The sequence below is a fragment of the Hetaerina americana genome, unplaced genomic scaffold, assembly GCF_022747635.1.
Source record: "Hetaerina americana unplaced genomic scaffold, ioHetAmer1.1.p SCAF_5, whole genome shotgun sequence".
Taxonomy (NCBI): domain Eukaryota; kingdom Metazoa; phylum Arthropoda; class Insecta; order Odonata; family Calopterygidae; genus Hetaerina; species Hetaerina americana.
Window position 1 is genome coordinate 62,270,464 of NW_027287095.1, and position 24,212 is coordinate 62,294,675.

The window sequence follows — 24,212 nt, forward strand, 5'->3', positions numbered from 1 at the left end:
TCTCCATCTTATTTTCTCCATACCCACATCTGAAAAAACTCAAATATATGCACATCCCATTACCTCAAAGACCAGATTTCAGATCACTGAAATGCTGTGCATCATATTAAAGACTAATACTTCACTAGCTGTTCCTCTAGCTCTTTGCCATTTCTCATAAAGGTGCTTCCTCACCTCTATTGGTAACTAAGGAAACACTGCTATTCCAAAAAATGCAACTGTACTGCAACTGGTTTTGATACAGCGTATCATCATCAGGCAATTTTATATTATTCACCACATTTCATGACACTATATTCCCCATAAGCTATCTGTAATACACTGCATGGTACACAGGATATGCATAATCCCTTTCTCCATTTACAAAAGAGTTGCACAATTAAACAGATTCCCAAAACAAAACCTCCCTCTCCTTGCCAATGATCCCCACCCTACCCCATCCCACATCTTGTGATACATAACAATACGAAAATTTTATAAAATTGTCAGATACACCGTATCAAAACCTTGCACGGTAAAGTTATTTTTTGTGCAATCGCAGTTTTTCCTTTCCTGCACATCATGGAGTTCCACCAAATTATGCCATCTGCCATTGCATTGATAACTAACTCTCAGATGAATGTAACTCTCAGAAATGATAAAGTAACAAAGCACAGGACATTCAGTAGCAACACACAATGAGCTTATTAAAAAAATTGAAAACATTCTCTGCAGACTACTTTCTCCTCTGTGGCAGTATTTTAATTAAAAGGAAATTAAATTGTTTCAAACATTAACCCTTCCATGTACTCCAAGAACAAAAACCGGATACATATTTGGTTCCATCATTGGAATTAAATTGAGTAATACAGATTCAATTTTTATCTTGAAGTGAAACTGAAAGTCATTGTTTTTGGCTAACTTGATAAAAGATTTCAATGCCCCAATCTTCCTATCATGAAAAAAGTATGAGTGAATAACTTCTTAGTGAGCTTTTATTATGTGAACCACTGTGCAGTCATTTCATCATCTATGACTTAGCATTGCCACTAACATGAAAAGCAAGTGGAATTAATTTTCCACAGAATATCAAAAAAGTTTTTTTCAATTATGCCTCATTATAAATATATAGAAAATATAGGTCACAATAAAATTAAGTGCATGTCTATTTTAATGTTAAAATACAAGTAATACATTAAACCTATGATATATAAAAATGAATATCTACAGAAATCCAATCAATTTTGCCAATTTTATTCCACTTCTCCCCCCACTCCAGTAGTACATTTTCATTTCACTCCAGTCAAATATAAAAAACTAAAAAAAAAAATGTTGCAGCCAATTGAAATGATATGCAAATACAAGGTTTTACAGAAAACATGTAATGACCAATATTTTGTTGCCTTTACACAATGTGAAAATTCAATGAATTGACAACATCTTTTAACAATAAGAAATATAAATTAAACACTATATAAAAATTATAACTAAAACATATCCCCCAGAGATTCTTCCATAAACTCTTTGTACGTGGCCATAAACCTTGAGACAAAAGACTCCAAGTGAATTACAGAATTATTTCCTAGGCGTAGTGAATATTCCTTGGCTGCAGCCTCTGATGCGACTTTCACCTTCAGCTGGCCATCACAATTTTTAATTAGTCCTTGCAGAAGACCCTGTTAAAATTTGAAGGAAAAAAAATGATAAAAACTGATGAAACAATTACTATAGACTCTCCCTCACCATATGATCACCAAATTTAAGAGTCATACTAATATAGGATGGCTTTTAAACTGATGAGAAACAAACTTGCAACTTACACTTAAAATTAGATGTAAAAATACAAACTTTTTTCTCATTATTATGGATAAGTTCTATTACAACACATCTGACAACATACCATGTGAACTTTTAAATGTTAGTTTTTCAATCAATATTTGCATTATTGTCTCCATGAGAATAGCATCAATGCATAGGAAAAATTAGTAGAAGTAATATGCTTAGGCAGGCAACAACCAGTGCCATTTGGACATTTAAGAATAGGTATCCATAAATTGGTAAGATCAGTATTTTCAGGGAATGTGGGAAGGTTGGAGAGAAACCCCGAGCAGACATTAGCCTACTCTAAACAAAAGACACTAAGGAGCCACACAATTTAACGTCCAATCAGGAGTACTCTACTTGAAGTGCCCTCCACTGAGCACCCAAAGCAACAATCAGGATTACACCAGCCCAATGCGAGTAAGAAAGGTATGAGGGAGTTAGCCATCCAACTATCAACCAATTGCCAGAGTTCTCCAAAGAATAATTGTACTTTTCCAGGGTGTTCCACATTGATAAAAAAGTTTGGGCAAATGTTAGCCATTTGGTAATAAATAGTGACTGCATTGCCAGCAATGACAAGGAATGGCAGTCTTATTGTGATACTGGGTATTTGAAAAAGTATACTCTTTGCCTTAAGTATGCAAGCATAAATGAAGAATATGAAGTACACAATCCTGACCAGAAATTCTTTTGTAATCGCAAGTTATCAAAGTCCACCCTCCTGTGAGGAACATGGATTTCCTAGAAAATGAGCCAGTATTATGAATAAAAAGTGCTGTACTGTTTCACTGATAATGATAATCCGAAAAAAGAATGCCAATAGCGATGATGGCTGTACAATTTTAGTTGTATTTAAACCTTATCATCCTCATCCACCGAAAGGAAGCTAGAGAATCACTTCATAATAACCAGATGGCTAAGAAACCAAATGAGCCTGTTTGAAAAAAAAAGTTACAAGCACAGAGGTTTGGCAATGAAAAGGAACAAAATAAAAGAAATACTCAGAAAGTAAAATTTAGGCCCTTATTCTCAAATAGGGTATGAACCATAACCTTCACTGGCATAATCTCAATGATGGTTCAATCTCAACGGAGGGCGGATGTTCAATCTCAACGGAGGGCGGATGTTCAATCTCAACGGAGGGCGGAGTAGGGCTAAGGGTTGCAAAGAATAGCAAAGATGTCTAGGTACAAATTAGTAACATCTAAAAATGACATATCGTGAACTTTTCTATGCAATATGTTTCAGATATGTACTGACTTCTCCAGAATATCCATTAATTCCCAGTCTTCCACGTTGGTGGACAACATATGTAATTTTCTTTAGCTGATGTGTCTAAAGGGAACCAAAGGAGAGTCCTCGACATCTAACCTCAATATGGGTATCTATCTGTTCACATTTTTTCAGATTCCCACAAATTCTGCACGATCTAGTTTTTTCATCTTTTATTTAATCAGTCTGATAGTTGTTCCCCTTCCAATAGGCCCTCTTGAGACACCATTTGATAATTTATGATCTTGGAAATATTTTAACCCTGCCAAGAGCAGGCAGAGCATGTTTGGCCCAATCTTTATGATCTGAACCACAAAGGTAAAATGTCAAGATGCAGCTCCATAAGTGTAAGTATAAATTTTGGCTCATCACTATAAAATTTTGGATAGTGGATGCCACAAATATTCTAAAACAATTTATCAACAAATGTAATATTAATGTCTCAAAACTAACTCAAGAGAAATCATACCATCTAAACTCCTCTTAAAATTTATACAACAAACGTACATTTATTGGTAGATGTACGCACAGTAGAATTCCAATTGAACTGACCTTGATTATTTCCTCTCCAGGTATTCCTTGAGAGTAAAGTGTATAAAGCCTCTCCCGAATCTTGAGCAACTGCTGAGCAGACTGCTCTTTAATAATTTCTCGTGCAGTATTCTCTATATATACACGCCAGTCTGATTCTTGGATGTCCTGATCTGCAGTAAAAGGATACCTGAAAGATGAAATATACAGGTTAATGGAATTCAGTCACAATTATCAATATGAATGTGATACACATGACAACCCTAAGATATTTCGTAAAAGTATACATACTGTTTAGTTTTACATGCTTCACACATAAGCAATGCAGCCCTAAGGTTTCGACGGGATTTGACTGCTATCCTCTCAGCTAATTCATCTGGTAGAGTTAGACCTTCAGAATTGCAAACCGTCTATACTTGAACAAATAAAAGATTTAATTAAAACAACATCTAATCCCAAACAATAGAATAGGGGATCATGAATTAATATACACGAACGTCCAAATAATAATGAAAATTAATTGTAATCACCTGCAGGACACTTGTAATATCATTAATTGTTGGGGCAGGAACTCTTACAGAAAGGCATCTACTCCGAATGGCAGGCAAAACACGAGATGTAGATTCAGTGCAGAGTATTAAGCGACATGTGGCTACATATTTTTCCATTGTACGCCTCAAGGCATGTTGTGCATCATGAGTTAACATGTCAACGTTGGTGAGCACAATCACTGAAAATGTAAATGCACAGTAGTAAGTACAAAGTAAAATATTTGTGGGAAAAAGTATAGCACGTCAATTAATTAACTATTGATACCTTTGAAGTCCCAATTCCCTGAAGTATCTATTTGATGAGCTTGGGCAACAGTTTTAATTAGTTCTTGGACAACAATTCTGTCATGTATTCCCACATCGCTTAAATTCACCTCCGTATGATAATTGCTACTCAAAGTAGCAATATCCACTTTCTTCTTCGAAGGAGTCTGAAAAGACCTCACGTTTAGCAAAACCAACAAATTCAGTCACATAAAACGCAGTAAAATGGCATTTGTTCTCAACCATTGTCGAAAATGAAAATTTAGAGCTGAATTGATAAAATACTGATATTGAAAATTTCCACCACATTAAGTCATTTTTCTTGGCTCTCCCGACATCTATGAGGGTCCGTGCGCCCCAATGGATCTCGATCTTATTATCAGGTTTCCCAAGGGCAAAACCAACATAGTTAGCCTGAGGGGCTCGAACCCACGTCATTTGCGTTAGAAGGCGAACGCGTGAACAGAATAACCCGGCAACACAACACAAAATAAAAACTCAAATTACTTACAAGCAAGGTGAAGCAACGCCTAATGCTATATATATGGCAATGATCACTTTTATGTCTATTCATGTTTACTTCATTATTTTTCTTACCACAAAGGAGAGATGCTCTATCTTCATCTTATCCACCCCAGGCCCAAATACCTTCCGCAGAAGACAATAAATTCTAGTTTTTTTGCCTGCTCCTCGAGGCCCGAATACCAGCAGATGAGGAAAATCGCCTTGTCGTATCTAAGAAGGGAAAGTATTTACAACTTCATCTTACAATTAGTTTCACTAAAACATAATAAGTAACAACTTACAATATTTTCCAACTGGCTAGCTTGATTTTTGTGGTAATCCAATTGACTTAGAGAATTGGGTCGGTATTTATCTATCCATAAATTCATCTCGAAGGGAATATCAATCAGAGCCGCAATTACAATCACGTTTTGGCGGGTTATTATGGAATGGCGCTATTGACAAATGAACTGCGCAAGTCGCTCCTTTCGCAGCGTTGCCAGAACGTATTAGAGTTGGTTCAATTGAAAGAGTTACTCAAGTGAGTGGGATGACTCGATTCATTAGGAATGAGATCAACGAGTCTTAAGTGAAATTTTGGTGGTTGGGACTGCTGACTGTGTTACTGACTCAAGAGAAGAGTCTTCCTATGACTCCAAAACGACTTGGGAAATATAAGGACTCTCAGAGTTTTTACAGTGACTGAGTGAAACAAATGTGAATGACTAAATGCCTCAATGAGTCAGAAGAAACGAGTCCTTCCATTTCCAATGAGTGAAAATGACTCGATTTGAATCCAAAGACTCCTAGGAAGTAACGTTTGGTGGTTGTTAATTAATGTAGGTAGTGACGAGTAATTTGCACGTTTTTACTTGAATGATTTGATGAATTCATGCTATGATTTTCATCTTACTATGTTGGTTTATCAAATGAAAATCTTTATTATTTTTAAACTAACACAGTTTAAGTTATTGAATTAGCGGAAACCCAAAGTACCTGGTAGTTACAGGTTTGTTGATACATAATGCAGTTTTAATGTCAATATTATTGACAATACAGTGTTAATACTACAAATATTATACAATATTGTAATTAACATTCGGTAAATTGTCGTTTACGCTCTTCATTAATGAACAATTTACAAGAATTATGAAGGTAAAAAGAAACTTAACATTTCCACCAAAAAGATTTAATATTTCACGACAATGGTTTCGATGCTACGCATCATCAATTTACAAGAACGTGAAATTAGATATTGGTGACCTATGGAAATAAATAACAATAAGATGAAGTAGATTTCTTTACTATGCAACAACAATTCTTCTTGTCTACTCACCTTGAAAAATAAAAGAACATTAAAATATATAGGTTATGTAAAGGTATTGGGGGTCGCGGTAGTCCATGGGTAGAGCGTTGGTCTGCTGACCGGAAGGCTTTTTATTCAGAATACTGGATTTTTTCAATTTTTCAGGCAATCCATGTTCCTCTGCAGAGGGCTGACCGGGTTGGTTTCACATTCGGCAAGACTCTCTGGGCACCCTCATCTCCACCCAACCAGGTCTCCCTGGGAAACCATAACCGGCACAGGGAAAGGAACGCCCCCCTACCCTGATGTGTGAATTCCACTCGCTGTGAGGTTGAACTGGGTAAACTCTAACATCACTTGTCAAACCGACCTTTGGGTTGATTACTGTGTCTATGGCTTGTATAATGGTATTATATTATAAGTTTATCTACCGGTTAAGGTAGGTTTTTGGATGGACACAACTACCAAATAAATATTTTGTGACTCCTAAAAAAACACAATCCAGCAACCTAGTCTACATCAGGTCCCTCTTCATCTCTGAGTACTTCTTTCCTCCCTTCATCCCATCCAGCATCCCTATCCTGTTCCTTCACTTTCATCGTTTGCCTAACATTCTCCCCTCTATTACAGTCTTCAACATTCCACTGCCAGTCAATGCCCCCTTCATCCAATTTTCCTGCCTCCATAGGATTTCTCCCAACAAACCCCTCTCTTCTCCCACTATACCAAGTACTTCCTCATTTGTTTTCTTCTCGGTCCATTCCACCTTCTCCATTCTTCTCCACATCCACATTTCAAAAGCCTCAAATCTAATTTTATCCTCCTGCTTCAATGACCAAGTTTCCATTGCTGCATATCAAAGTTTTGATGAGTCTTTTCTTAATATCCTTACTCAACGTCCCTGTCATCAACTCCCTCCTCCTTGTGAAAGCCTCTTTGCCTAGTGAAATTCTTCTCCCTACATCCCTACTACTTTCACTGTGTTGGCCCAAAACACTTCCAAGATAAGTAAACTATTCTACCTGCTCTAGTTTTTGCCCTCCTATTATGTTTAGCTTAGCCTTTTTCTTCCTAGAGAATCGCATAACCTTTGTTTTATTAATATTGATTCTCATCCCATACCTGTCACACTGAATTTCCAATTCACTCAGCAATGCTTGCAACCCCTTGGCTGACTGACAAGCTAAAGCTTGGTCGTCAGCACACCTAACTGATTTTATGAATTCCCCGCCCACTTTCATTCCTTACTCCAGTTCATCCCATGCCTCTTTGATCATTTCCTCTACATACAGGTTGAACAGCAATGGTGATAATGGGCAACCCTGCCTTACACCTCTTCCTAACACTGCCCATCCGGACTTCCCGTTCCCCACTCACACCTGAGCAGTCTGAGACATGTACAGGTTGTGGATTAGCCTCCTGTCCCTCCAATCTATTCCTATTTTCTGCAGAATACTCATTAGTTTTTCCCAATTCACTCTATCAAACGCTTTTTTGAAATCTACGAAACAGGCAAATACGAGTACCTCCTGGTTGTATTCTTTATTCCTCTTGATTAATAATCTCATTACTGCAATGTCATGAAGGTTTCCTGCAGCAACACACTCCATTATGTCCTCTAACTGTTTGTATATCCTATCGACCTCTTCTTCCTTATGGTTGCTCGGTGGCATGTATACCAGTAAAATAACCAAGTTCGGCGGTTCTCCTTTTATATCTACTAGTAATGTTCTATCTGTTACCTGTTCTATGTTGACTATGCTTCTTCCTACCTCTTTATTTAATACTATGGCTTCTCCTCGTTGGCTCTCGTCACCTCCTCTGTATATTATTCTATAATTATCACTCCTATAATCTCTGCTATCCTTCCATCTCACCAAGCATAGGCCTAAAATATTTATACTGTATTTCCCCTTTCCATCTCTTGCTTAATATTCCCTAATTTTCCTATCCTCTACCTTGTCCCAACATTTGGTCTTCTTCTCCTGCGTCTTCTGTCCTGCTGCTGTCGGTTTTCCCTTGCAAGGGTTTTGTGGGATGTCGACCACGGAAGCCTTGCCTCCCCCACTGCCGTGCACGACCCACGGCCAATTGGGCCGGGCCCCGTAGTTGCCAGGACTCAAAATCTCTTTATAGTCCATCATGTTTATCTTGGGAATGATAACTGAGATGATTTCCCGTTGCCTTCCTCAATAGTGTTTTTAACGTGACACCATCACTTACTGGCTAGCCCACTGGGGTCAGACACCATTGCAGCCACCTCACTGAGGAACAGACGCTGCGTGGACTACCTTTCGTCTGGCTCCTAACCTTCGACCTATCTGGAATGGGTGACCCTACCAGGAGAAATTATTATTACTCCCACCAGCACAGCTCTAGGGGTCATCGGAACGCACAAGCCCTTCAACCACATCAAGGTTGTAGTCCATGGGAGGGATATAATGGTATACAGAACAAAAAAATATAAAATTAGTCTGTGGTTGGGTACATTGTAACTGATTGTTCTTCAGCAATACCATATTAGAAAAATAACATTAATGAGGAAATGTTTTAAAATAAATGCTTCGCAAATTATTTATTTGCTTTGAAAAACTTATCATTTCTCCAATATTTAGCTACAATGATTATTGCATAGATGATAATTGAAAGTTTTTTGAAATTTACTGACTCGGAACTACACGGTAATATCCAATGACAAAAGAAGTACTTCAATCTTACCAGTAATGATTTTAGAAAGTAATCCTTGATAATTTGTAATGACCCAATCGAATTCTTTTCTCTATGAGAAACTGGTCTCCCTTTGAAAAAATATGCTCACAAGGCATTGAGGTGGCCATCACACAAAGCCTTCTTTTCCTTAACCTATAAAGCCTAGGGTAGACCAGTTTCAAGGTCTTACACGAAATAAGTGGGTCAGAGGTCCTATACAAGTACTGCTCCTGGAGGTACTTGTCTACTTCAACTATTGCTGCACAGGTTGGATGTCCCTTCTTTTGACAGGGGTGGAATCAAACTCCTCCCACATTGAAGAAATTTGTTGTTCAGGTTCTGGTGGTCCAGTAATGGGTACTGGCCGGGCTTCATTGCACAAAGGATGGTAAGCTGCCTTAACATTTGAATCTTGGGTGTAAATTTTGATGCATGTCTTTTAAATCTTGGGTTTAGTAAGCATGCATCTCTCCTTACGGAATTTATCTCCACATCTTTAAATATCTTCTGGGGCTTCTCCAGCATTTTCTCAGTCGTAGACTTTATTTCAAGCAACTCCTCATGCCATAATTTTGATGTGTGCTTAATTAAAAACCTTACAATAATAGCAATTTTGGAAAAATGGGTGGAATTGTCCACATTGATATCTTATGTTGTAGCATAAAATTTTTTCTCAAATTTCTATTGCCTTTTCCAAAACAGCCCACTCCTTTTCATCTAGTATCTGAAGGTAAGGGTGCCATTGTTAGGGTACAACCCTCCAGGGGCCTCAAAAATTTCACCTAGGTGGTTATGTAATTAGATTGTCTGGTTTTCATTGGCCAATGGCATCAATGCTATTATTATTGGTGATTCAAAAGCAGTCAAATAATTGTAATCATGGAAACATTGAAACAGATTTTGTTAATTTATTATTATTTATGAACAAGTAAAAGGAGTCATGACATCATATTCTTGTTTAATGATGAATATTATTGGACTGATGTTACTTTAATCTTTTGTCAATCTTAATTAATCTTATCCATTTGTTTAGCATGCGGAGGTGTAGATACTTGATTTGATCACAGTCGGAAATAGCTTGAGCTCTCATGGTGCTGGTAAATGAATATTTCATTGATGAATTGTATTCATGTGGTTCAAGCCATCGTATATTGGCTACATTCTCATATATTTTGATTGTTGTATTATATCAAACAGTTACATCGTAATTTCAGTTTTCTATCAATGGATATGATGGACAGCCATCTACTAGAATGATGGAAAACTGCAGCTGTGTGAATACAAATTTAAATTTTGAAGCTAATCGTACTTTCAAAATTCTGTCAAATATTTCTTTGAGTGTAGAACTTGCCATTCTTCAGCTTCCAATGGCATTATGTTCAAGGTTTTGCTCAGCATCTGCTCAAATGTGGTGCAATGTAAAATATTCCTTCAAATTTTACATTTACAATACTTTGTGGGTAGGTTTTGATAAAACTAGTCCAGTTCAGCGAGTCATAATTCAATGAACCACTTATTTTGCCCCCTATCTGTATTTATAGATTCAAGTGTTTTTCTTGACCAAGTGTGACATTCTTAGAATCTAAACTTATCTTCCTCATCAGAATCAGTCTTGGATCACTTCGTGCTGAATTAAGTATTTGGCATTAAAGATAGCAGTGAGATTTGTTTTGGGTGCTTTTATGTCAATAATTCATTCCTTTGTAGCCAGTATTGCCAGATAATGCATCTCAGTCGAGTTTGCAATATCATTAGCATAATTTAAATACTATTAGCTTCACAAATAATATTATTCCAGCAAATAATCATTCATTGCTTCACCTTAAACTAACAGTTTTATTTTCACGAGTTTCATCTACAAAAATTGCATGTGCATTAGGAGTCAAGAAATAAGCATTCATAATCTTACTTTGCTGTTTTGAAGTTATTTTTTAAGTAAATAATATTTCAGTATTCATATGAGCCAAGGAGATCTTTCATCCCTTTAAACAGTAAACATATCCATGTAATAGAATAGCAAGGCTTGAAAGTGATGTAGTGTTAATCACAAACTCATTGGCATTGTTTAAATTGGCAGGGGAAATGCTACACCCAAAAATATGTTGAGTGATTGGCGATAGAAAATCAATTGTCAGTACAAGGGATGAAATTTACTCAAATTAGATTAGGGATTTTAAAAATTAAATATACAGTATTCATGTTTACATTACATTTCACATTAATGGGTAAATTAGGAGTATTATACTGTTTAAAAGACATAGGATTTTCGAATAATGTAGCAATGGTTAATTTCAATACTGGAATCAACCCAAATACATATCTTACACAAAAATTAAAGAATTATTTTATTTGTATTTCCATCAAAAAATCAATTCTGATGATTTCTTATTTTTTAAATAGGCCTGCATAGCATCATTCTGCCTTAAGTATCATCCAAATGATAAACTCCTTGAGAGCTGGCTCCAGTCAACAGTGATATGGTCACGCTGTAACTACTTACCATATTGGAGTACACCAAATAAGAATCACTGCTGTCAATGCTCACCACATTGCATTGAAACAAGTTGTCTATTGTTGAAGAATTAAAACTGCTGCACTGGAGTAATATTTCATGTATTCAAGGCATTCCATTTGCCTGTATGCTCTGTACTACATATGGCCACATCAATAAAGTGACTTCTCATGGGGTCGAATGAATTATTTTTTTGGTATCCTCAACATTTACTTTGAATTTTAATTTTATGAATTTCCTGTGCAAAGACTTTGCATATAAATTTTTCTCCTCAGACTGACTTTATTAATTTTCTGAGCCTTAGAGGTGAGAATTTTCATGGTTTTATAATATTGACTTACTTGGTTTGTTTATTTGTTGGGCTTGATAATTTTGGCAATCATATACAATGGCAAAAATAAAAAGGAAATTCATATAATTGTGATAGAAATAGTTATATTACATCTAAACCTTTTAACAACAGGAAACTGGCCAATTTGAGCACTTCTGCATTTTTTAAAGAAAAAGAATGCCAGACGGACTACCCGTATATCCCCCTAAAATTAGCCTCTTTTCAGCATCAAGAAGTAGGCATGTGAATTTTGTGTACGGTCTCAGAAAAAATTACTCAACGAAATAGAATAAGTCCCTGTTTATTTTCAATGGTGCGGAAAAAATTAAATAAAAATGTTGTACAAATATCCTAAAAAGTTACTTTTTACATATGTATATTTCATCAAATTGTGCGTAAAATTAACATAACCATTCAAAATAAAGTAAACTACCATGGAATTTTAAAGAATAATAACAAATTCTGCAATAAAAACTAAGGAAAACGCGACATCTTCGCGAGCGTCGAGTCACTAGGAGCAAAAACCGGCTGAAAAAAAAAATATCAAGATTTGTATCCGGCGAACATGATATGCTAGGAGGTATCCTCGTAGAAGGTTCCACTTAACTCCTGCTCCTGGTAGTGTGGAAATTGCCTCACACCACTCCACCAGTCGCAGGTAGCCTCTTTAGTCAAGTAGGCGGATCCTCGACCCTCCTCAGGGATAACCGACCAATCATAATTTTTTCCGCTCTCTAAGATCGGGAGTGGGAGATATCACCTGATTGGCTGATACGATTTTATATTTTCTGCGCACTCCGCCTCCCAGTTTTCACAGCCAATGGGGTACTACCGGGCATGAGCGAGGGGGGAGGACTCGGTGGAACGAGTATTAGTTAAGTGGAACCTCCTACGAGGATACCTCCTGAAATGTTATGTTCGCCGGATACCAAGTTTCTGAAACGCCGGATTTTTAGCGTTTGCCGTCCGTCTCTGCTGTTTTTTGGTTGCCGTCGAACGTCATTTTCGTGCTTCGGTTCATCTTTGCCGCCGGGAACGCAATTATTCCTTTGCACTAAATGATAGATTACATTCGTGTCAATATTTATCCAAGGTGTGCGCTTTATTTTATGAAATAAAGAAGTGAAAAAACAATGTAATTATTACACTGCGATGGTTGCCGTCGCCTAGAAATGTTCTTTAAGCAGAGTGCAAAATATTATCCAAATAATTGTTTTGGACGTTAAAGTTTCAACTTATCCATGCATATTTATTTGTGTGACCATTATTAAAACTTCTTATTCATTTGAAATCATTCTCTTTTCGGCGATTTTGTAAATTAATTCTCGTTCAAAACTTGCTATGAAATAAGTGGCCTAGTACAGTTTATTTCATTTAATATTACACCTTACAAAAATATGGTTTTAAGCGTAACTTTTGTAAATATTTGTCGCGTTCAAGTGACACATTTCCTTTCGTAAAATCTTGCAATTCACCAAATATTACGTGAACTTGGCATTAAAAATAAAAGGAATTGTTATCGCAACGCTCATGAATTGGCGAAATTAGTTGTAGGAGGAAAAACTGGGAAGAGCGGAGGCACACAATACAATTTCGTTAAAGCTTAATACAGATTTTCTGAGATTGTTATCCGGCGAAGATAACATGCTAGGAGGTATCCCCGTAGACGGTCCCACTTAACTCCTGGTACTGCGAAAATTGCCTCACACTACTCCACCAGTCGCCAGTAGCCTATTGGCTCTTTAGTCAAGTAGGTGGATCCTCGATCCTCCTCAGGGATAACCGACCAATCATAATTATTTCAGCTCTCCAGGATCGGGAGTAGGAGATATCACCTGATTGGCTGATACGCTTTTATATTTTCTGTAAACTCCGCCTCCCAGTTTTCACAGCCAATGGGGTACTACCGGGCATGAGCGAGGGGGGAGGATCTTCCTTCGGTGGAACGAGTATTAGTTAAGTGTAACCTCCTACGAGGATACCTCCTGAAATGTTATGTTCGCCGGATACCAAGTTTCTGAAACGCCGGATTTTAGCGTTTGCCGTCTCCGCTGCTTTGTGTGAAACGTCTCCCGAGCGCATACAGCCTGGCCAGATCGGTTGCATTTCCAATATTTTTATATAATTGGTGTATTACGTTGATTTCCCTCGTGTTGTGCAATTATCGTGATTTCAGATAATTTTTAAAGTAATTTTATAATTGATTGCCGTTGCCAAATAAATAACACGTTTTGGTATAGTGATAGATAATGATCACTCACTAGACCGCCAATAATTGGTAAAATGTTCTATTTAATTTACAGAGATTGAGTTACATCAGCAGATAGTTAATTTTTACACTTTTACCTAATTAATATTTCATATGTCGATCATGATCAATGTTCATTTGCTCATCTAAACTCTATTTGGCAGTTACTAGGGTTCGTTTTAGTTTTAAAATCCGATACTTATCTCCAGATGAAACGGTAGAACAACCATGAGATCAAAATAAACTTGTTTTTTAATTTCATATTGATTTCGAATTTTTATTGTCATTTGTTCGCTGTAAACTTTTGGAGATAACAGTGAGTGGATATCGGAGACAGAAAGGGGCACAGCATTTGAAAATTCTTCTGCGTAGACTTTATTTATGGTCAAGAATTTATGTTTATAATTGTTATTTCGATTAGTGTGGCAGTATACCCTTTCATGAGCCTTAGAACTATTTAAGCCATGTTTTCCGGATGTGATTCAGTTTGAAGTAATAATTTATTTTTACGTTATCATCAAAGGACTGCTAACATCGACGTTGGTGTGCCGTCGTTTTCTTTTCTTACGTACACGTCTGTTGAAACTGCTGACGCTTCTTATTTAATATTAACAGTTAGTACAGATTGTTACTGCTACGCAAATGCTTATTCCGAAAGAAAATGCCCGGATATTTTTACACTAGGAGTGCTAATGCACATAGAAATTTCTAATCTATATCCCTCTTGATTTTTCAGTTACTATAGTGGTTTTTACGAGAACAGTTTCGTTTTACATAAAAGTCCGAAAACAGCAAATTATTTTGTCCAGATAAAATTCATGCAAAAGTATTTACATTATCGTAGAGATGTGTTTTGTCAATACTTACGTTCTAAAATGGTTGAGCTTTTAATAACCTTCGTATGCAACAATCAATAGTGGCCTTTAAAAAAATATTATTTCGTGGCACATGTATACATTTTATAAGGCTTCAATATATGGTGAATAAGACAAGAAAAAAGAAGCAATTGTTGTTGCTGCCCAGTACTTTTAATTTTGAAGCATACTTGTCTCCTACACACTTAGCTTATCATATGCATTTGCTTAATACTTATAAGAACACTTGCATACTTATCCTCTTTGTAATATGTATATTCATTCATACAATGATTTCTGCAAAACCAGAACACATTCTTTATGAATTTCTAGCCTTATTACCTGTACAACTATTTTAGGTTGGAGTCTAATTCTGTAAAAGTTACAGCATTTGCATACAAACTATGACTAAACTTACATTTTCACCATCATTCTTCAATAAAATTTAGTGACAGTATCTTGCAGATTGCCATAAAGCCCAAATAGTTCAGGAGTATATTGTATATTGCCTACCAATTTAAAGTTAAAAAATACAGGTATTTGTACTAGTAAAAAAAATACTTTGTACTAGTAGTGGATATTATGAGACAGGCATTAATACAAAACATTAGGGTCACCATATTCACATTAGTGAATGATACATATAAATAAAAAAATAGGCCTCTCAAAATTGGAGACTGTTACTTTTTGAGAATGTGTCCTCCATAATCCCTAGAATATCACCCGCTGACAGGAGTTTTACCAAACAATGTTAGGTGGAATGAACTCCCAATTAGGAAAATATAAAAGCTTTATTCAGCGGAAAGGTATGCACAGTTGGTGTACTCAAGTGAGGATGAAACAATTATTCAGTTTCCTTACCTTTCACAAATGGCCCTTTCCTGGAAATGTAACAGCTGTGAACAAATTCATTATCTGTGAATCACTGCCACATAGCAGCTGGAAATTACACACTAAACGTAGTTCTTGATGAAGAAAAAATTCTCATGGGTTGGCTCCACTTATGCCGGGCCAAACAATTTAAGTTACTGAATATATTACTGTACAATAGTGCAAGGTTGAGGGATACTGCATGATGTTTTACATAACATAGGTGGTAAAAAATCTAATATTATCAAGAACACTACTTCCCATTTCTCATTATCTGCTCAGGAAGGAGATTGTCTTTCTATGGGATTTTTTAGGTTAGGTTAAGCAGGTAAAACTAGAAATGGTAAGTTAAAATTTCCTTTAGACTATGGGATGGTCGTAAATGATCGCAGCATATCCTATTAGGTAAATTCTTCTGCATAATTTGAATAGGAATAACCTGACCTTAGTGCAAGTCCAACTGAATCCCTGATCAGGAAGGAAAGCCCTAATCAGGGAAATCCACTTGGCTCTTCAGAATACAGGAGTGATAGGAAAATACAAACACATGCTAAAATCTTGTGAATGACTCAAGGAGAATATTGCATTCCACACCTGTAAAGAGACTACATGTAACATTTTCCTCACACCGATTTTTTTAGTGATACCAGGTGTTCTCAGCCATATCCTTACTGGTTCTTAGTAAGGACCACAGCACCTCATCTCCTCCATAAAAATTACATACCCCAGCCATTATATTGTTTGTCCCAGTACTTATGCAAAAGATCAAACCTTCCATACAAAGACAGGCATATTTCTCCAGTGGATTGTTTGTGAATTTCTCCGTTAGCCCTAGAGTAAATGCCATATTACATGGTTTTTGACATGCACCCTCTTTTCCACAAGGTATACACATCTTTAATCTGCATTAAAGTGCGACAACCCACCAGCCTACATTATAGTTCCTTCTAGAACTTAAATTTCATTTAAGCCAAATACATGACACCATCATTGATATAATTACAAAAATAATTTCCTATTCACCTTAGTTTAGTCTGGTATACTTTGCTTTAAATTGAATTGTGTCACTTAATCTCTTGCCACATTTATTTGTATAATTTTTGTGACAAATAATTTCACTCAGTAAGATCTTCATAGTTTTTTTAATGAAATACATTCACTTGATATCTTGCTGGCAATTCTTTCACCATTACAGAAGCAAGCAGCAATAAAGATGTCATAAAACAGAGACAAGCTTTATAATAACAATCCCAAAAGCACTCCCTCAATTGGTTAATATATTTTATTCATGAAAATATAATGCCATAAAACTAGGTAGAACTGACTAAAATTCAGTATTGAATGTTAACCTGTGTGATCAGATGTGGGTGACTTTTTAACCATAATTCTCGAAAAAAGGTGCATCTTCAATGTCATCAAATACAAGATTCTTGCAGGTAAGAATTAGATCACTTTACGTAGCTACTTATTCATTTTTCATAATTTCAATTCAGAATCACCTACCTAAATTACAGATACTACATGGCACTGCTTACAATAGTGTAAGAACTGGAGTGATGGCCTTATGAGGAGACTACCTTAATTACCTGTAAAAGGATTGGGGAACATGACCATTCCAATGGGGAAATGAGATAAATATGAACAACACTAGTATTTACATGCATGTAAGTTAAGTTCACCAATATATTGAACAAGTATTGACAAATTCAATAAAGAAAATGAACTTCATGCTAACAGGGAAATGTTCACAAAGATGATAACATCTATTCACAACATCCTCGAAATATATTATTTCCAAATATTTTTCAAATCTATGCTAATTGAGACTACCCAAACTAATTTTTCATTATTCTTTTTTTATCTTTTATACGAGGGTCATCCGGAAAGTAGTACCCGTTCGTGAAATAAAGACACAAAAGTAAATATTAACAAACATAAAAAATTTTATTTGAAAGAGGATACTTTAAACTACTTCTCAACATAATCTCCAAGCAAATTAAGGCATTTGTCATAACGTGTGACAAGTTTCTGTATGCCTGCTGCATAGTCCTTCGCCGCCAGCTCATTGAGATACGCGAGGGACCCATCTTGCACAAATTTTTGCATAATGCAGATGGTGTTTAACAATTTCATGAACAATTGTTCGAGAAACATTGGGAAAATGCTCACAGATGTCATCAATTGTGACGCGCCGATCGTTCCTCACGAATTCGTCAACTGAGCTCACCAGTTGGTCTGTAATGACAGACGGTCTCCCCGAACGCTCATCGTCGTGTGTGTTCCCCCTCCCCATGTTGAAGTTGCGACACCACCGCCGAACAGACGACTCGTCCATTACATTGTCTCCATACACCTCCTTTAATTGGCGATGAATATCACATGGGCGAACGTTTCTTGCATTGAGGAATTTAATCACTGCCCTCACTTCACAACTGGCGGCGTTCTCAATTTTTTTAAACATTGTAAACAATCACAGAAACAACACAGGCAATGCTAGCGTCACGCAACTTGGCTCAGAGAAGGCAGACAAGCCACTGAAGCTATCTGACCTCGTCCAGCGGCTACTCGCGTCGTCAGCACTTCATGCGGCACGAACGGGTACTACTTTCCGGATGACCCTCGTAATATGTTCTCATTTATTTTTCATTCAATTAGTCAAATTGAAAAACAGGTCTCATTACAATAGATCACTAACAGTAAATATCACCGGACCAATATTTCAGAATAGTATCAAAAGTGGTACCAATTCATAGAACAAAATAAAAGAAGAGTGAATGAGAAACATAATTGAAATCCCAATGAAATAGAATGGTTATGGAGATGGGTTTATTCGGTGTCCTGATAACTCCAGTCACATCAGACTTACCTTGCAGAAGATATGCAGTACATGTGGTGCTGTTATGAAGAAGCTAGTATATACTTTTGAGACACTTAATTGGAAAATATAGATATGAAATAGTGCAAGAAATATGCTATTTCTCATTAAATTCATCTTACAATGAATTGTTGCATTTATAACACATCCCTGAGAGCAATGATATGATATTTAAGCAAGACACAGGGAAAAGTTGCCCAGTTCATGAAAATTGCTAAGAAAATAAATAATAGCACACACTTCACAGCTGCTACATAATCTGGCATTGAAGACAAAAAACTCATCACTGAGTCCTCATCATTTGTGATGTCCATACTATTTATTTGATGGTATCGTAACATGATGTATACAGCAGATGAATAAAAGATTGAATTATCACAGAGGTTAGCATCAAGCAATTAACCTTTGAGGTAAAGTCCCAGACCATTGAGGACAGAGTATATCATTATATAATGTGTTCACCATAAAATCAAACAGAAAAATTCAAGGCTTATTAGAATTCTGATGCACACTATAAACTCTTGCAGTTCATATACTGATTTAGTTCATTTCCTCCACATTACTACAGATTTCACAATCAGTAAGTGGTACACTAAAGATATTACAATACAAGTACATTTGAAAATTACATTAAAAACATCATTTTTGAGGTATGCATTGTTAGGTACGAAAATAATCACTTATTTCTCAACTTATTTAAGTCAGAAGAAATTTTGTAATAATGACCAAAAATTCAACTTTTCATGAAAATAATATATTAACTTATATATTAACATTTTACGAAGGCAAATACAAAGGCTGAAAAGCATTAATAAATTAACTTTTTATCTACATTCAAATTTTAATAAGCACCAGTGAAACATATGATTAAGTGATAAAATTAGCTAAGATATGGAAACATTTTTACCCCACACAGAAGATTTATAGACAATGTTAGAACTGGGGTAGTTCAGTCTTAAAAACAATGCCATGCAAGTATGAAAATATAATTAAAATCTTACAGTTATTGGAATTTGAAAGGATGAGCTATAGAAATATTTCTTCAAAGAGAAATATATCATTAGCCTTACTTCTAATTAAAAATAATTTGTTTTTTTCCCTCACTTGAAAATAAAAAAAATTTCAATCCATAGCAAGTATTTATCCAAGACTATTGCCGAGCCAAACAAAAAAATTATGTGAGAATAAAATAAGCCTAAATCAAACTTTACAAGTAAAATCAACTGGTAAGTAAGAATTAAGAATATACATAAGAAAATGAAGCCTTAGGAAGATTTTCTCGAGATGACATTTCAAATGTGCTATCATTCAATTTCTCTTCAAACATACATTCCTTTAAAACCCATTCATACAAACATACTTTCGATCTGTGCCTTCTTAAACATTCTCCTCATTTATTCCATTACTATACAAACTATTTCCATGCATTTACATTGTAATCCTCTTCATATAAGCCTTTTTTGATGTCCTCTTCATATATGCCTTCTTTGAAATCCTCTTCATATATGCCTTCTTTGATGTCCTCTTCGTATATGCCTTCTTTGATGTCCTCTTCATATATGCCTTCTTTGAAATCCTCTTCGTATATGCCTTCTTTGATGTCCTCTTCATATATGCCTTCTTTGAAATCCTCTTCATATATGCCTTCTTTGAAATCCTCTTCGTATATGCCTTCTTTGATTTCCTCTCCATATATGCCTTCTTTGAAATCCTCTTCAGATATGCCTTCATTAAAATCCTCTTCATATATGCCTTCTTTGAAATATCCTCTTCAAATATGCCTTCTTTGAAATCCTTTTTGCACATATTCATCCAAATTATTCTTACAATTTACATTCTTTCAAATCTTATTCATGCATGCTTTTTAACAGATTCTCTGCATATATGCCTTTTTTTTAAACCCTCTTAAAATGCCTTTTTTTTAAACCCCATATGCCTTCTCTCATGGCTCCTTCATCTACAGGCTTGTATGCCTTTACTGATACACTTCATATATTCCAACTTTTAAATTGCCTTAATATATACTTTCTTTGAAATCCTCAGCATGCATGACTTTCAAACACATACGAGTACATGTCTTTTTTAAAACAAGATCTTCAATTGCCCTCAATGAATTCCTCCCAGATAACATCCCTAACGATTTTGAACACCTAAATACAAAGCCAATGATTAACTGAAAACTGTCATTTTTCATGATGAATAACAGTTTCATTACATGGAATTATTTATGTCCACCTAGAAAGAATTTAAAGAGCTGTGGGATATAATTTGAATATTTAAATAGCTTTTTCTGATGACGAGCATTGTAATACAGAAATTTCATGATGTAAAAATCATTTATCTTTACTGGGATTCATACCCAGATCCATCAAAAAATTGCAAAGTGCCTTAGGTAGTGGCCTACCAAAGAAGTGAATTTTCAAAGTGCTAAAGTAATACACTGTTCCAGCCTTTATAATAATTTCACACTATGAAGTGACCATGTATGTAGCACTTCCTGGTGTACAGGCATTAGACAAATTGAGGACTGTTGAGGTCATCAAGTTAGGCAGGTTAACCACAGTATAGATAAATATGCATTTTTGGAATTACAAGACTAATAATTTACAACCTGATTTCATATCATCCAACATTATGTAGATGTGTTTTTAGAATTCAAATTTATTGTTGCCATTGCCATTTGGTGACAGCCTCCCTCCTAGGAAATATTTCCACTCAGTGTCAAAGGGCAAAGACTTCTCAAAAATCTAGGCAATAAAATTATTTTTACTATTTTGGCTCACTTCAAATGTAGCAAATTAATCCAAAGGCATCAGCCATGAATTTATTCCTTCTTGCATTTCACAGGTAACCTGGAAAAGGCAAAAGCACATAGCAGTCTTCATAAAATTAATGTAAATATGTTATATTTTTAAAGAAATTAGAGAAAATGTATGCAATACAAAGAGAATCTTCATTTTGAAATACTACAACCGTATGATCAGATTTTGTGACTGGGTCAATATGAGGGTAAGGTGAAAAGTTTGCAGCCTGACACAGAGATTGTATTCCAATCAGCGAAAATTTTTGATGCTTGCCTAGGTGCACCTGTCATTAAATTGTAAAACAAGTTCTAACTTCTCTCAAGTAGCTTGCTCACACGTATTGTAGCAGTAGACGTCTTTCATGTTTTTTGTTAAATGGAAAAATGAATTTTGTGCAATCATAAAATTCTTCATTTTTGATTTATCCATCCACCCTTAAGGAAATTCATCCAAAATAGACAAAAGTGTATAGGGACTCTGCTCCTTCAATGTCAGCTGTTAAAACGAGGACAGCTGAATTTAAACGTGGCTGCAAATCCCTTGAAGATGACCCTAATGAAGTATGGCCAAAAACTGCCACCACACCAGAAACCATGGAAAAGGTGCATGATATTGAGTTGGATCGTAGGTGAATGTGAGTGAGATACCTTAGGCCATGGTGATAACAGAAGAAAGGGTACGAAACATCTTGCAAAAAGAATTAGGGATGCAAAAGCTCTGCACAGGGTGGGTGTCGCATTTGCTGAATGCCAATCAAAAGCAAATGGGCAAGCGATTTTTGCTGCATAGTTTGGACCAAATCAGGAGGGAACCTACTGATTTTGTTCAGCGATTTGTCACCAAGGATGAGACATAGGTCCTCCAATACATGCCAGAAATGAAACAGCAGTTGATGCAGTGGGGGAAGCCAGTAGTTTCTCCATCGCCATCTCAATTTTCATACGGGATTATATTTTGGGGTGGCTCAAGCCATAGCCAAAAATTTTTAAAGTTCAGAAATAGGCAATAAGAACTACCTCAACCGAACCTTTCAGACACTCCCACAGACCTCATTTTAATGAGCTGCAAATTATGCCACTGGCTGTTCTTTATTCATACCATCTTATCTTATTTGTCAAGAACTGCATGTATATATGCGAACAAGCCTAATATCCATCATCACGATAAGCGTACCAAGCTTGAAATACATATCGAGGCAAGATCGTCTAAATTGAGTACTGAGGGGCCATTCCATCAAGGAGCCAAATTTTTTAACTTGCATCCTCCAGATTTGAAAGCAACTTCTTAAAATACCTTTTGAAATAAAAAAGTAAAACACCAATGAATTTTGGATGCTATGGAAAAAAAAGTCTCAAATGTTTTTTTGTTAAATGTCCCAATCTAATCCAAATAATCTTTTTTCTGGTGATGTATACGAAGAATATTGATATACATTTTCTGGTTTATGGCGAAACGTTTTTGAACTGCGATCGAAGTAAATGCAGCATCATTATCATTCTTTTACATATGTCAAAGGTAATTAACTTCACAATCAATGCTACAGTGCAACAGATGAAATTAAATGCCTACATGGCCCAGCTAATTTTTATTTAAAGAACCAAAGTTGACTCATAGATACGAATGTTATTTAACTGGTAGCTGAACTGGTTAAAATCTAGGCAGTGAAAAATTACTCATCTTTGCGATGATGGCAGTACTTCTGCATTAATTTTATCTGGAGCAAAATAATTTTCTACATTTTCGGATTTTGAAGTAAAATAAAAATGAACTCGTAGAGACCACAAACTAGACGGTACAATTAGAGGAGGCATAGAAGTAATTTTTTTAATTAATGCCTAAAGCACTCCCATTGCATAAGTGGCCTGATATTTTTGTTAACAGTAGTTTTCTTAAACATTTTATACATCACTACCGTTTTGTACAATCTACAAATATTTAATAGAAATCGTCAACCATAAAACAAGATCCGTTTTAAGAGATAAAAGGTATATAAGAAAAGGAAACGTAGTCAAACCTTTTAACAGCTGCGTCGATGTTAGCAATCCTTCCATTATAACGTTAAAAGAAATTATTACTTCTAACACAACCATGTCCGGAAAACAAAGATTAAAATGTTCAAACACTTATAAAAGTATTTACTTCTTCACGAATCGAATCGATGATTGCTATCATATAGCTATTATCAACAATGATACCACCACATGATAGAATTTTCAAATTTCAGTGCACTTTTCCTCTCCGTTATCCACTGAATAAGATCTTATTAGAAGTAATAGAGGTACACAACGGACAAATGACAATATTTAAGCGTGTTGGATGAAACAGATAACTCCGGGGGAAAGGCTAGCCATTTTTCAAGCTAATTATCTGGCCCTGATTGCTGTTAATGCCATCGGGAGCTTAATCGTGTATTCAGAAACAACACTACATCAGCGTTAAATCTGGTTAGACAGTATGGCACACGCTTTTAAGATGCGTTCACACTAGTAAGACATTAGGGACTAGGGTCGGGACTATCAGTCACGAATTATTCAATTGAAGGAGTCACTCAAGTGAGTATGATGACTAGAGTCATTAGTCATGATATCAACCAAGTCAGTCTTTGGTGAACTTTCGGCGTTTGGTTTGGCCGGTTGACTAGAGGTGGGCCGAATGAATGAATTTACTGACTCGATTCAATTGGATCGCCTCATCTCAATGACTCGTTCACTTACGTGATTCCTTGTGGAATCTTGGAGTACTGCGGGTTGCATACAAACCGAAAAGTCCTTTAACCCT

The 24,212-nt window shown here is 35.9% G+C and overlaps 1 protein-coding gene and 2 long non-coding RNA genes across 4 annotated transcripts; 1 reads left to right on the forward strand and 2 right to left on the reverse strand.

The window, feature by feature from the left end:
• Positions 1-1,231: 1,231 nt before the first annotated feature.
• Positions 1,232-5,369, reverse strand: RfC38 (replication factor C subunit RfC38). 2 transcript variants are annotated; one of them, XM_071592128.1, is made up of 7 exons: positions 5,228-5,369; positions 5,019-5,156; positions 4,423-4,588; positions 4,137-4,336; positions 3,898-4,016; positions 3,628-3,796; positions 1,232-1,655 (listed from the first exon to the last, which is right to left on the reverse strand). In XM_071592128.1, the coding sequence occupies exons 1-7, from the start codon at positions 5,312-5,314 to the stop codon at positions 1,467-1,469; spliced, it is 1,068 nt and encodes a 355-aa protein (XP_071448229.1). In that variant the 5' UTR covers positions 5,315-5,369; the 3' UTR covers positions 1,232-1,466. The 2 variants fall into 2 exon arrangements, with proteins under 2 accessions (XP_071448229.1, XP_071448230.1); XM_071592129.1 differs by having other exon boundaries at positions 5,019-5,179; positions 5,228-5,247.
• Positions 5,370-5,654: 285 nt separating this feature from the next.
• LOC139694322 (uncharacterized) lies at positions 5,655-11,594 on the forward strand. The gene is made up of 3 exons (XR_011702116.1): positions 5,655-5,764; positions 6,397-6,571; positions 11,341-11,594. It is a non-coding gene; the product is annotated as an uncharacterized lncRNA (long non-coding RNA).
• Positions 11,595-19,859: 8,265 nt separating this feature from the next.
• LOC139693955 (uncharacterized) lies at positions 19,860-23,781 on the reverse strand. The gene is made up of 3 exons (XR_011702080.1): positions 23,449-23,781; positions 20,412-21,482; positions 19,860-20,274 (listed from the first exon to the last, which is right to left on the reverse strand). It is a non-coding gene; the product is annotated as an uncharacterized lncRNA (long non-coding RNA).
• Positions 23,782-24,212: the final 431 nt, after the last annotated feature.

Excerpts from the sequence above, each read along its gene's own strand:
- RfC38 (XM_071592128.1), bottom strand. The coding sequence starts at position 5,314 with ATGAATTTATGGATAGATAAATACCGACCCAATTCTCTAAGTCAATTG. Across the intron at positions 4,337-4,422 it reads AGGGAATTGGGACTTCAAAG|TGATTGTGCTCACCAACGTT; the intron begins GTATCAATAGTT and ends TTACATTTTCAG. Across the intron at positions 4,017-4,136 it reads ATATTACAAGTGTCCTGCAG|ACGGTTTGCAATTCTGAAGG; the intron begins GTGATTACAATT and ends GTTCAAGTATAG.